Here is a 13,328-nt window from a genome sequence, read left to right as displayed (position 1 = left end):
AACTTACTATTTCTTGTTCATGTTGAAATTAATATCTGCTAGTTATTGTTCTTACCAGACTTCTATCAACTTGTATTTAAAATTGTAGTAAACATTCATTGAATTAGGTAAAATAGTCATATATTTTCTTTTGGAATGATAGATTGTCCTGTTTCTTCGTCATTTTGATGTAATGTTTTGCAGATTTATAAAAGATGAAAGATCTAGTTATCCAATATCACTTGCTAGTACTGCTAAATATTTTATTGTTAGTGTCAACAGAACTATTTTGAAAATCTTTTCTAAGACTTGACTGTGCTGACGATGTTTAATGGAACAGTATTTTTGATATGAAATAACTATTTATAAATTACCCTTTTAGGTATAATTCACTCAGATTTGAAGCCTGCTAACTTTCTGCTTGTGTGTGGGCGTTTGAAGCTCATTGACTTTGGCATTGCCTCTTCACTTCAGACTGATATGACAAGTGTTTTGAAGGATACACCAACAGGAACTTTCAACTATATGAGTCCTGAAGCCATTCCAGTTATTCACACTGGCAGTGGAAATCACCCTCTAACAAAGGTAAGCGTAGGATGCTATTTCTATTCAAAATTGGAAAGCTACTACAACTACATACGAAGTTTTAATGTATATTTTTAAATAAATGTTAATTTCGTCATTCTCTCTATTTCATCTCTTGCGCTTTCTCTTAATGAATGAGGAAGGATATGAGAATATGACGATATACACACACAGAGTGAGAGAGAAAATATATACTGGACATACAAACTTGTCAGAAACTTCTAGATAAACTCACTGGGGGTGTTCGTGTACATATTAAAATAAGTAGCCTATATTTAGGATAGTAATCTATCTCTGGAAAGAAATGTATTCTGGAATAATCAAGGCCATTCTGCAAGTCAAGTGGGACACAATACAACTTATGATATATGTAGGCTGGAAAGTATTTATTTAATTTGTGGAACTGCAATCTCGAACAGTATATTACATCAGTGTAATTCCCTCCATGCCAATACACTCTGACTTGTGGGCAATACTTTCCTGAACTCGGCACAACTGTTCTTAAGTAACAAATGTTACAGCTCCACCTCGACCAGTCAGTTTCTGGGGAAACATTCTGTCAATATCTCTCCTAGCTGCTATGGCATAAGTGCTTCATTATGCTGGTAGATTATGACAAGGGAATGTTTTCAAGTAAAACTGGGATCTCCGCTAGGCTTTGGACAATGAAGCACAAGACTTCGAAACTAGTCAAGCAAGGTAAATCCTAAATATTAACACAGTAAAGAAGTTGGAAATTTAATCAGTAAAACTGAGAGCATATCTGGCATCCATAGGGCTGTTGAGGGTTCTTGGCAACAGATATGTTCCTATCAGCTTGGTACCAATGATACCAGCCCCTACACTGATACTCCATCACACCTGATATAAACTCTTGGTGTAGCATGTGGATTCTGGCATGACCACATTTGGCTGTTGTGGGAATTGAAGCCTCTTTGGAGTGAACAATGGTTTGTCCGAAGATTGTGTTCCTCAAAGTATGCATCTCATTGCACTGGAGTTAATAAACTTCTGCAGAAGTGTCAGTCTCCTAAGAATAGGTGATGAACATTACTGTAACGATATGGCTACAAATCATGCAAAATGGACAAAACAAGGATGATTGATATCTGAGCATCAGGCAATGGTGTATGAGCTCAGGGTCAGATCATCTGCAACCATCTACAGTATCTTCTCTTCAGCATCTAGTGTATGTCTTGAAAGCAGTTGGCCTTCATTGTCAGAAGGACAAGGGAAGAAGTTACCTGTTCTCATCCATTCATCTAAAATCTGTATACATTTTCAGTATCGTGGAAACTGTTCTGCATAGGCTCGAGTTGCACCAGAAGCATCCAAAATGAAATACATATCACAATATTCTTCCAGACTGTATTCCATGATATCGAGGTAATGAATAATTATTACATGTGTTGTGTATCCTTTTTTTTAATAGAAAAACTGTGTTAAGTCTTTTCTACATTGAAAGGGGTATAAACAAACTTGGGTTTTCAAACCATTGAACATGGTTCTAGGTAGGGTTTAAGCTAGAAAATAAATAATTATCGCAAAAATACACAAATTAAAAATTATATTTGTGCAAATTACGAAATACTTGTGCAATATTATAAACAATTGTGCAGAAAAATAAAATTCATGAAGTATGGAGAAACAAAAAGTTACGTAATTTGTTTCTTGGAGTTTTATTACTTTCAATCCATCTTATCACACACTTAGATATACTTATGTAAGTAAATCATCAGACGTAGGTATGTTTAGAATCAATTACTGCTCAATTTATATCACATTGAGAAACGTTGCTTTATGGACACTCTAAACATTGAAATTCTTTACTAGTAGGCTCCTGCAAGATTTATTGTTAGCAGAGTGCTAACTCTTTTTAGTGAAAGGCAGTTTCTAATTCCAGTTTGAGATTCATGCAACTAAATCCTCGCTCACAATTTACAGTATGCGATGGAATTATACAGGGTGTTTAAAAAATACGGGGCATAATTTCAGGTATGTATTTCCCACATGTAGACAATCAAAATAGTTCATTACAACATGTGTCCGGAAATGCTTTATTTCCGAGTTATGGCCTTCACAACATTGAAATTCACCGGAACGTTTTTCTTTCCGCATGTTGTTGCCGTCAAAGGAGACATTAAGAGGGCACTCTGACAGTTCATTCCGAGGCAAAGGTTACATTCAGTGTTGTGTAGGCGTTAGACTGTGCGACATGTATTCAAATCAAGAGCTGGCAGAGATACACTTCATGTACGGTAAAGCGGACGGCAATGCTGTGCTGGCTCGTCGTTTGTACCAGGAGAGGTACCCACAGCGACAATGTCCAGATTGGAAGACATTTGTACATCTCCATTACCGTCTGTACGAGTATGGAAAATTTAACTCTCCTGGTTTGGGAAGGGGACGACCAAGATCTACAACTCCAGAAGTACAGGAGGAGATTCTGGAGGCTGTGAACATGACTCCTTCTATCAGCACACGAAGGGTAGCGTTGCAAGTCAATGTTCCTCATACGACTGTCTGGAGACTTGAAAAAGTATCAATTGTATCCTTATCATTTGCAGCGTGTACAGGCCCTGTCACCAGCAGATTATCCTGCACGAGTTAGGTTCTGTCAGTGGTTCTTGCAGCAGTGTGGTGTAAATCCGAACTTTCCTGCCTTAGTATTATTTACAGATGAATCACAGTTCACACGAGATGGCATAACAAATTTCCACAATCAGCATGTATGGGCGTATGAAAACCCACATGCAACTGTTCCATCTCATCACCAGGTGCGGTTCTCCCTCAACATGTGGGCCAGTATCATTGGTGATCGATTAGTTGGACCCCATGTACTTGTAAACAGACTTACGGGGCAGGCGTACACAAACTTCCTGGAAAACACCATACCTCATGTTTTAGAAGACACTCCACTGAGCAATCGTCAACACATTCACTTCTTGCATGATGGCGCTCCTGCACACTTCAGTCGTACGGCTCGCCGGTACTTGGATCGAAGGTTTCCTGATCGATGGATAGGTAGAGGTGGCCCAATTGCTTGGCCTCCACGCTCACCTGATCTGAACCCTCTCGATTTCTACTTGTGGAGCCATTTAAAATCATTGGTTTATTTGTCTCCGGTGCCTGATTTGGAATCCCTTCGGAATCGAATTGTGGCATGTTCTGAGGACATACGCAATACTCGTGGAGTTTGGGATCGTGTTCGCAGGTCAATGAGACATCGATGTGAGGTCTGTATTCAAGCAGGAGGTGGAATTTTGAACATCTTCTGTAATGACGACGACCTGCAGAAAGAAAAACGTTCCGGTGAATTTCAATGTTGTGAAGGCCATAACTCGGAAATGAAGCATTTCCGGACACATGTTATAATGAACTATTTTGATTGTCTACATGTGGGAAATACATACCTGAAATTATGCCCCGTATTTATGAATCATTCTGTATACACAGTGAAACTTCCCAATAGCGGGCACCACCGGGGAAAAATTAAATGTCCGTTATTGAGAAGTGTCCGCTATTTAGAAAATCATTAGTATGTATACAGTACATTAAAATTTCTCATACATATTCAACACTATATTTTACAGTACAGTACAGTACAGTAGGCAGTAAGATTGTGAGTTTGTTTACAGTATTCATCAGAGAGAAATCGTACCAGTAAATGTTTTGTAAATGAAATAAACATCAGTCACTGTACCACTTCACCTTACACAAAGAAATCTAGAATTGCATTCTCAGTGTATGATTTTAAAATAACATCCTTGTTTTTCAAAATTTCACTAACCTGAGTTTTTCCCACATTAAACTTTGTGGCCAGATATAATCCCCCAGAGACCAAGGAAAACAGCAGTTGCAGCCTTCAGACTATTGACAAATCATGACTGTCTAGCAAGTCATCTCTACGGAATAGGTATCTCAGCTTCACCAATATGTGTCCTGTATAACGATCCAGCAGAAATGAATGAAGATCACATGAAGACCTGTGAAGCATTAAGATCAGAAGAAACTACAGTTCAAAAGTATTGGAAAGCACGACTGCTAATGGCTTCATTGCCAGATGCAAGGCACTAGACAACAACAACAACAACAACAACAACAACAACAACTACTTTGTAGCCAGCTAAAGAACACTTAATTTCTCCTTCTCACTATGCTTTACAATATCCACTTTCTCTTTTAGGACAAATGTTTACGTTTTTGTGACATTTTTAATGTGACTGTTCTTCCGAACACTCAACTTGAAAAAAACTAAGAAAGTACGGGCTGCTTACGTCAGAGTCGTGCAGACTGGCCCTCCACTCAGCACTGTCAGTCTTAATGCGTAAGCAGCCCAGACCATCCAAGACCAACATTGCTTGGCGTGGCAGCTTCCTAGCCTGTTGTGGTGGGCTTCGCAGCCCAGCTTAGCCCACCGCACTACTCAGCACTCGTATCAGCACTGCAGTGACGTCATCCCACCAGTTGATTGCTTTCTACTGTTTTCCTGCTTGCGCGCCAGTTGTGCTTTCGCTTGATGTGTGGCATGAGCACACCGGACACAGTACAAAATTAAAATATTTTCCACTGCTGTCGAACACATTTAAAAACTGTCCCTATGTTACTTTTTAAAATTTCATCTGACTGTATTTTTCAACTTCCTCCTTCACTACTTTTTCTCTAATAAAGAGATTGTATTTTAGAATGTATGTTTTAACAGCCGGTGTCTGTGATAAAGTTTTTCCAGGCTGCTATTACACTATCAAAATTTTTTGGCAAAGATCTTTTTATAAAATATATATTATACAATATATGACAGTATAATGGGTTTTCTTTTATAAAAGTTCCTTTGATAAAATATTTCTATACCATGAAACAAATATGGCGGCACGCAAATATGTTTTTGTTCTCTAATGCCAGGCGTTTGACAATAAAGTCATTTGACCTCTTGCACTCCATTATTTTTCAAAGATATTATCATGGTCAGCCACTGAAGCACAGATTTTGAGGTGTTCCGAATCCATTTCTTGATTTGAGTTGCAAAATGGGCAGTTAGGGGACTGATATATTCCAATTCTATGCAGGTATTTGGCCAATCATGGCCTGTTGCCAATCTAAATGCAGCTACAGACGATTTGCATGGAAAATTGGGAATTAACTGTGGATTATGATGCAGAGAGTTCCATTTTTTCCCTTTAGATTGTGTTATCAAATTTTGTTTGTAGAAGTCTAAGTATGTAGATTTAATAAATCTTTTCACAGAGCAATACGTAGATTTAGTTACAGGTCTGTAAGTAGCAGCACTGCCCTTCTTTGCTGATGCATCCGCATTTTCGTTTTCCAGGATTCCACAATGGGATGGTATCCATTGGAATACAATTCTTTTATTGAGTGATATTAATTGAGAGAGCATTTTAGTTATTTCTGCTGTTTGAAATGAGGGTGTGTGTAAGTAAGTAAATGTAAGTGTGTATGAAATTTAAGTAAACCACGCAAATATAACTGGACTGTTACTACCACAAAAATTCTGACATCGGTGTATGAAGCAAATGAAATGTAAATAAATAATTTTTATAATATAATATTAATATTATATGGGCGAATCCAGAAATGCATATAGAGTGTTAGTTTTTTTTTTTTCCTTTAATATTTATTTATTAGCTGGGAGGCCGGAGAGAAAAAGATCTTTGGGGATGCCGAGACATAGATGGGAGGATAATATTAAAATGGATTTGAGGAAAGTGGGATATGATGATAGAGACTGGATTAATCTTGCACAGGATAGTGACCGATGGCGGGGTTATGTAGGGCGGCAATGAACCTGCAGGTTCGTTCAAAGCCATTTGTAAGTAAATAATATTTTATAATAATTTGTATAACTTTTCAAGTCCTCTCATTGTAGCTCTTTCAATAATTTTTTATGTATACCTCTCTTATGACGTCTTGCAATCCATGGTTTAACCCCTAACCAGATATTTATTCGTGGTGTTATAAACTTAACGCGTAAATATTAGTATCAACAAATCCACGGAACGCGTGTTCATTGTTGTGGAACAAGTGTTAGGAGAGATTTGTTCCTAATTTTAGGTCATGTTTGATAAAATCTTTTGAAAAGATTTTATGTAGTGTAATATACCCCAAATCCTATCTTTTATCAAAGATCTTTGATGTAATATTTTATCATAATATTCTTTGTCAATGAACTTTGATAGTGTAATAGCAGCCTCACAGAGACTGTATTTTCTTTGCAATGCACCATTATTTGGACTCATCTTGAAAAACAAAAATCAAATGTTTGAAACAGTGGCTGATCGTTGATCGAACCGTACACACAAGCACAAATCCACGCCAACTCAATTCATAAGTAACTGATAGAAGCAGAAGCTTGGGCTCGATGCTTTGATACAAACAAGTTCACCGCGACCCATGCGGTGGTGCAGGGTGACGGCACGGGCTAGTTCCGTGCGACACTGCTTAGCCCGTTGCGGTCAGCAGTGTGCAAGCCCATGGGCTTGAGCTGATCTGCATGACTCTGGCTTACGTACAGTATCACAACTAACAACTGTGCTGCTTTATCTTCAATAAAGTAGAAGAACGTTCAAATGCACGATAATGATTGTTGCAAAGAATTCCGTTGGAATTCCATTTAATTTACAGCCGTCTTTTTTTTTTTTCTTACCACATAGAACTATGCACAAAAAGACTAAGATCAATACGCGACTATGCAAATGCAAACTAACTAAGGTTGAAACCGTGCACATTTGTGCGCTTTTCAGTTTATTATTTTCTTTTTTTCCCTCACGCTGTCCATTATTTGGAAGTTTTAATTGTTGGGAGATACATTTCAGTGTCCGGGTCCGTTATTGAGAATGTCCGCTATTTGGAAGAATTTTATCATAAGAGTCAATGTTATTTTGCAGGGGAATTTTAAAATGTCCGCTATTGAGAGGATTTCGCTATTGGGAAGTGTCCGTTAAGGGAAGTTTCACTGTGTGTGTGTGTGTGTGTGCGCGCGTGCGTGTCAATTAGAAGAAATTAGAATTCCACCAACTCTTTGAAATCAATTCCTTAACATTTATTGCTCAATACTTTTTTGAACATTGCCTATGCCATTACCATTTCATTTAAATTCAGATTAGTTCAAGCACATCTTTGATTTCATTTTCTCCATTACCATCTTCGTTTCTGAAGTCCAATGTGGTTGTTGCATTTTTGCACATTTACATTCAAAGTTTGTTGCATTTTTAGAAATTGAGTAGCAAAATGCGACTGTGGCTTAAACCCTGATTCTAGGGAAGTCATTCTTGATCTACAAAAGCTGTTAAACACATGTATAGTAAAATTACACAATTATGGTTTTATAATGGGAGGAAGAGAAAGTACTATCTAATAACATTTTACACTGATATCTTGCAATGTCCCATTTGGTGTGAAAAATTTTGAGATACGACAATGGGTTCCGATTAGAGTCGGGCAAACAGCCTCTTACTCCCGCTCGTTCTCGTAGGCGATACTAGCTGGCCGCTAACGCCAGTTCCGAGAATCGTATTCTCGAGATTGGCATTCTCGGGAACGAGGAATACCGGGTCCCGGCCTGTTATCGCACGGCCGACTTATCGTTATGAAATGCGTACACTGACTGCCGGCTTAATTGCCGCTCATCACTGCAATTCGTGACTCTGAAATATTAATGTTCATAAAGTAATTTAAGAAGCACAGCAGTGTGGTGTGCAATAATACAGCACATTGTGATTGTCGACATTCTTACAGAAGTCACACTATTTTAATGAATTATTTATTGCCTTTCTGGAGAAGCAAAATAATGCAGCACTTTCAGTTGTTACCTAATCCTAAGCTAGTCTAAAACAATAACAAGTTATGGTTGGAGCTATGATATACTTTCTCGCTATCAGCATTTCGTTGACATTCCGTATTTAATCATTCGATAGTGTTTTGTATACGCTATAGTAATGGATATCACACGACTGTATTATTATATTGCACATTGTGATTGTCGACATTCTTACAGAAGTCACACTATTTTAATGAATTATTTATTGCCTTTCTGGAGAAGCAAAATAATGCAGCACTTTCAGTTGTTACCTAATCCTAAGCTAGTCTAAAACAATAACAAGTTATGGTTGGAGCTATGATATACTTTCTCGCTATCAGCATTTCGTTGACATTCCGTATTTAATCATTCGATAGTGTTTTGTATACGCTATAGTAATGGATATCACACGACTGTATTATTATATTGCTTGTTCACATCTGGATGTTTCGTTGTTATGCAACGGCGTCTTCATCAGCATGGATTATTATTGCGCTGTGTAAGGACGAAATAAAATAATTAATACTTATTTATATTATTATAAAAGACCAAAGAATCTGACAAAATATATTTTTGTTTCCCAACTGATAAAATACTGAATGTGAAATGGAAACACTTTTGCAAGAGGAAGGACAGAATTACGAAATAGAGTAGAGCCTTTCACAAATTGATCATAATTACTTACAAATGCATTTTAAGGAACCTGGAGGTTCATTGCCGCACTCACATAAGCCCGCCATCGGTCTCTATCTTGAACAAGATTAATCCAATCTCTACCATCATATCCATTTTTATATTATCTTCCCATCTATGTCTCTGCCTCTCCAAACGTCTTTTCCCTCTGGCCATTCGACTACACTCTTTATGCATTTCTGGATTCAACCATACCTGCTAGATGTTCTGCCCAACTCAAACCTCTGAATTTAATATTCCTAATTATGTCAGGTGAAGAATATAATGCGTGAAGTTCTACATTGTGCAACTTCCTCCATTCTCCATCCCTCTTAGCCCCAAATATCTTCCTAAGAATCTTATTCTCGAACATCCTTAACCCCTGTTCGTCTCTCGAAGTGAGAATACAAATTTCACAACCATACAGCACAACTGGTAATATAACTGTTTTATAAATTCTTATTCTGGATGATAAAAGCTTCTAAGTCTCCATATTTATTCTGTGTTTAATTTCCTCCCGAGTATCATTTATATTTATTACTGTTGCTCCCAGATATTTGAATTTTTCCACCTCTTCAAGAGAAAAGTTTCCAATTTTTATATTTCCATGTCGTACAATATTCTCGTCACGAGGCATAATCATATACTTTGTCTTTTCGGGATTTACTTCCAAACCTATCTCTTTACTTGCTTCAAGTAAAATTCCCGTGTTTTCCCTAATCGTTTGTGGATTTTCTCTTAATATATTCATGTCATCCGCATAGTCAACCAGCTGATGTAATCCATTCAATTCCAACCCGTTCAAATGTTGATCTGATGTATTGCATTTCTATTCATGTTCTATTAACAATACATTAAGGGATTAGGTACAGCTTACAACAGTAAAATTTTGGAAATATTAAATATTTTGTTCTTTTTTCTATTACTGTATCTTATTCAATAATGAAAATTAGTATTTTTAAAAACACTGTCCTTCTGCTATACTTACTTACAAATGACTTTTAAGGAACACGCAGATTCATTACCACCCTCACATAAGCCCTCCATCTGTTCCTATCCTGTGCAAGATTAATCCAGCCTCTATCAGCATATCCCACTTCCCTCAAATCCATTTTAATATCCTCCCCAAAGATCTTTTTCCTCCGGTCTCCCAACTAACACTCTGTATTATGGATTCGCCCATACATGCTACATGCCCTGCCCATCTCAAACGTCTGGATTTAATGTTCCTAATTATGGCAGGTGAAGAATACAATGAGTGCAGTTCCGCATTGTGTAAATTTCTCCATTCTCCTGTAACTTCATCCCTCTTAGCCCCAAATATCTTCCTAAGAATCTTATTCTCGAACACCCTTAACCTCTGTTCCTCTCTCGAAGTGAGAGTCCAAATTTAACAACCATACAGAACACCGGTAATATAACTGTTTTATAAATTCTAACTTTCAAGTTTTTTGAGAGCAGGCTGGATGACAAATGCTTCTGAACCGAATAATAACAGGCATTTCCCCCCATATTTTATTCTGCATTTCCTTCCGAGTGTCATTTATATTTGTTTTATCATAATAACAGAGAATAAAAGAGGATTATTATTATTATTATTATTATTATTATTATTATTATTATTATTAAATTAGTTACTTTACGACGCTTTATCAACTGCTATAGCTATGTAGCGTCTGAATGAGATGATGATGATGATGATGATGATAATGATAATGATAATGCCAGCGAAATGAGTCCAGGATCCAGTGCTGAAAGTTACCCAGCTTTTGCTCTCAATGGGTTGAGGCGAGAAACTTCAGCCAGGTAAAGGCTGGTTCACAATAAACTGGGAACGGAAACGACACTGAGAAATAATGTTAAAATAAATGTATTTAAATGTGAGCATTCACAATTAACGAGAAGATTGTCAGAGCCTGAGAACGGGAACGTGAAAGTTAATTGTGAATGCTCACATTTAAGTGCATTTATTTTAACAATATTTCCGTTATCGTTGTCGTTTCCGTTCCCAGTTTTTGTGAACCAGTCTTAACTTGTCCCAATCAAGATTCGAGCTGGGACCCGATCGTCAGGTGTGCTAACCGTTACTCTACAGCGATGGATTATTATTATTATTATTATTATTATTATTATTATTATCACTGTTATCATTATCACTATTGTAATCATTAGGATGATCAAAATTATGATTATCAGGATTATTATGACGGTTATTATTTATTATTGTTGTCTTGTAAGAGGTACAACGTATTAGAAATCTTATTAATTCTTAATTTGTTATTCTCGTTCCTATAACATATAGGATAATTATTGTAAACTATATAGGCCTATATCATTTTATATTGCAACATGACTACAATACAATAAGGATTGTTCTGTAACAATAATTTATAACGTGCACACCAATAGAAAGTATAGGTTTCTATAGTATAGGCTGGTTCACAATAAACCGGGAATGGAAATGAGAACGGAAATGACGTTAAACTAAATGTACAGTATTTAAATGTGAGCATTTAGAATAGTTAATTGTGAATGCTCACATTTAAATACATTTATTTTAACAATATTTCCGTTCTAGTTCTTGTTGCCGTTTCCGTTCCCGGTTTATTGTGAACCAGCTTTTAATATTTTCATGTTTCATATCATTGTGTTGCAAACTATTTTTTTATTTAGTTGCTATAAAAGACAGCCTAATTACTGTAAAGTGTAAACCATCTTGGACTATATAGCCTCATTTTCAACTACCTATGTTAAAATACCATTTAATACCATCCATACAATAACGGGTTTTCTTGCTTTGAAGGGTTCCGTACAAAGTTTACAGAACAAACGTTTGAGTCATGAGTTCTGCGCCAACAGGTTAACTCGCCGTTATTCTAGAACCAGTAAAGATTTTGAGTGGCCATCACTTTTAAAAGTAATTTCCATTCTTTCTCAACATTTCTCTCGCTTTGACCTCCCATCTAACGTGAAAAACAAAAAAGTTTGCCGCTTACCAAAGGTGAAGATGTAAATGTCTATTCTGAACAGATCAATCTCCATCGAAGTTAATATTTTTTTTCTGACTTTCCAAAAAAGATTTTCAGTTCGATTTTTTTTTCTATGCTTTCCTTAGACATTGAGCTATCAATCCAAAAAATTACAGCGCAATTGATTAAGTATTATAGGAGCTACGACATGATACATATTTAAATAACCGGGAAATGTATAAGCCAATGTTTCCTATAGAACTGCACGACTCGAGTGGCATTGCTTCCTTATCATTACTACAGTCCCATCTAGACATCCGATACTGTCAAGAGTGACTTAGTGTCGGTAATCTCGAGACCAAGACAATCTCGTGTTCTCTATCAATGAGTCATTTGGCTACGTTAGGTACTCACGCACTGGGCGAGACTGTAGTGATTATGCAACCGAGAATGGGCGATAATATGAGGCACTCTGCCTGACTCTAGTTCCTATCCTAAATCTGGTTATTTTTATGCATACTTCACTCCAGTGTGTTTATTCGGCAGTTTCTGACCATCCTGTATCTATTCAGGCAGTTTTGTTATTCATAGATCATTTTTCCACTTTATTTAATATCTAAACATTAGCAGTGGCAAACTACTTCTAATATGTATAAGGTGCTTCTTTAGCTTTGGGATTGAAGAAAAATGAAATGAAACCTAAATTTCAAATAAGGATGATCCAGATTGCGTTTATGTGTATGTGTATATGGAGAGGAGTTGCATGTCATGGAAAATGTTGCTTTGAACATTAGGTACACTATTCATTTTTTTCATAAATAGGCCACTCAAGAACTTTTGTCCCCCAATTCTTTTTCCGATAATTGCATTTTAAAGAAGTGAAATGAAGTATGTGATTATATCTTACATATGCCAGTCTTCCAAATAATGTGTCTGTTTCTGCATTTATCTGGAACTGGCAAACAGGAATTTATATTTCTTGCTGGTAAAAATTGTGATATTTGTGTGGTTGCATATGAAAAGGGACCAGTTGCCTGGTATTGAGTTCTTGTTATTTTTTAACTGTATGATATTGGTTTGACATGTGCATTGAAAGAATTAGTAGATTAAAAAAAATTATTACCTGTAAAACTGAAGCCATATTCCTATTAAAAAAAAAAAAACTTTTTTTTAGCATATTTTTCCTAATTTTGTTATTAAATATTCATAACATTGGGTACATACATCCCTTAGGCTGATTATGCTATTTTCTATTCATTGATATGTTTTATTTAGCCCTTAATTTCCAAAATAAATTAAAATGTAGTTTA

General features: G+C 36.4%; 1 protein-coding gene across 4 annotated transcripts in view; it reads left to right on the top strand.

Moving 5' to 3' along the window:
* Mps1 (Monopolar spindle 1) overlaps nucleotides 1-13,328 on the top strand; it is a 239,916-nt gene that overhangs the window by 140,151 nt on the left and 86,437 nt on the right. For 2 of the 4 annotated variants that reach the window (XM_069839761.1, XM_069839760.1), the window contains exon 5: nucleotides 362-564. In XM_069839761.1, coding sequence (XP_069695862.1) covers nucleotides 362-564 — 203 coding nt within the window. Of the gene's footprint in view, nucleotides 1-361; nucleotides 565-4,387; nucleotides 4,620-5,890; nucleotides 6,020-13,328 lie in introns of those variants that run through there. The other 2 variants (XM_069839762.1, XM_069839763.1) reach the window with 2 other exon arrangements.

Source organism: Periplaneta americana, chromosome 11 (assembly GCF_040183065.1).
Source record: "Periplaneta americana isolate PAMFEO1 chromosome 11, P.americana_PAMFEO1_priV1, whole genome shotgun sequence".
Classification (NCBI taxonomy): domain Eukaryota; kingdom Metazoa; phylum Arthropoda; class Insecta; order Blattodea; family Blattidae; genus Periplaneta; species Periplaneta americana.
This window is presented reverse-complemented; position numbering and strand designations above follow the sequence as displayed.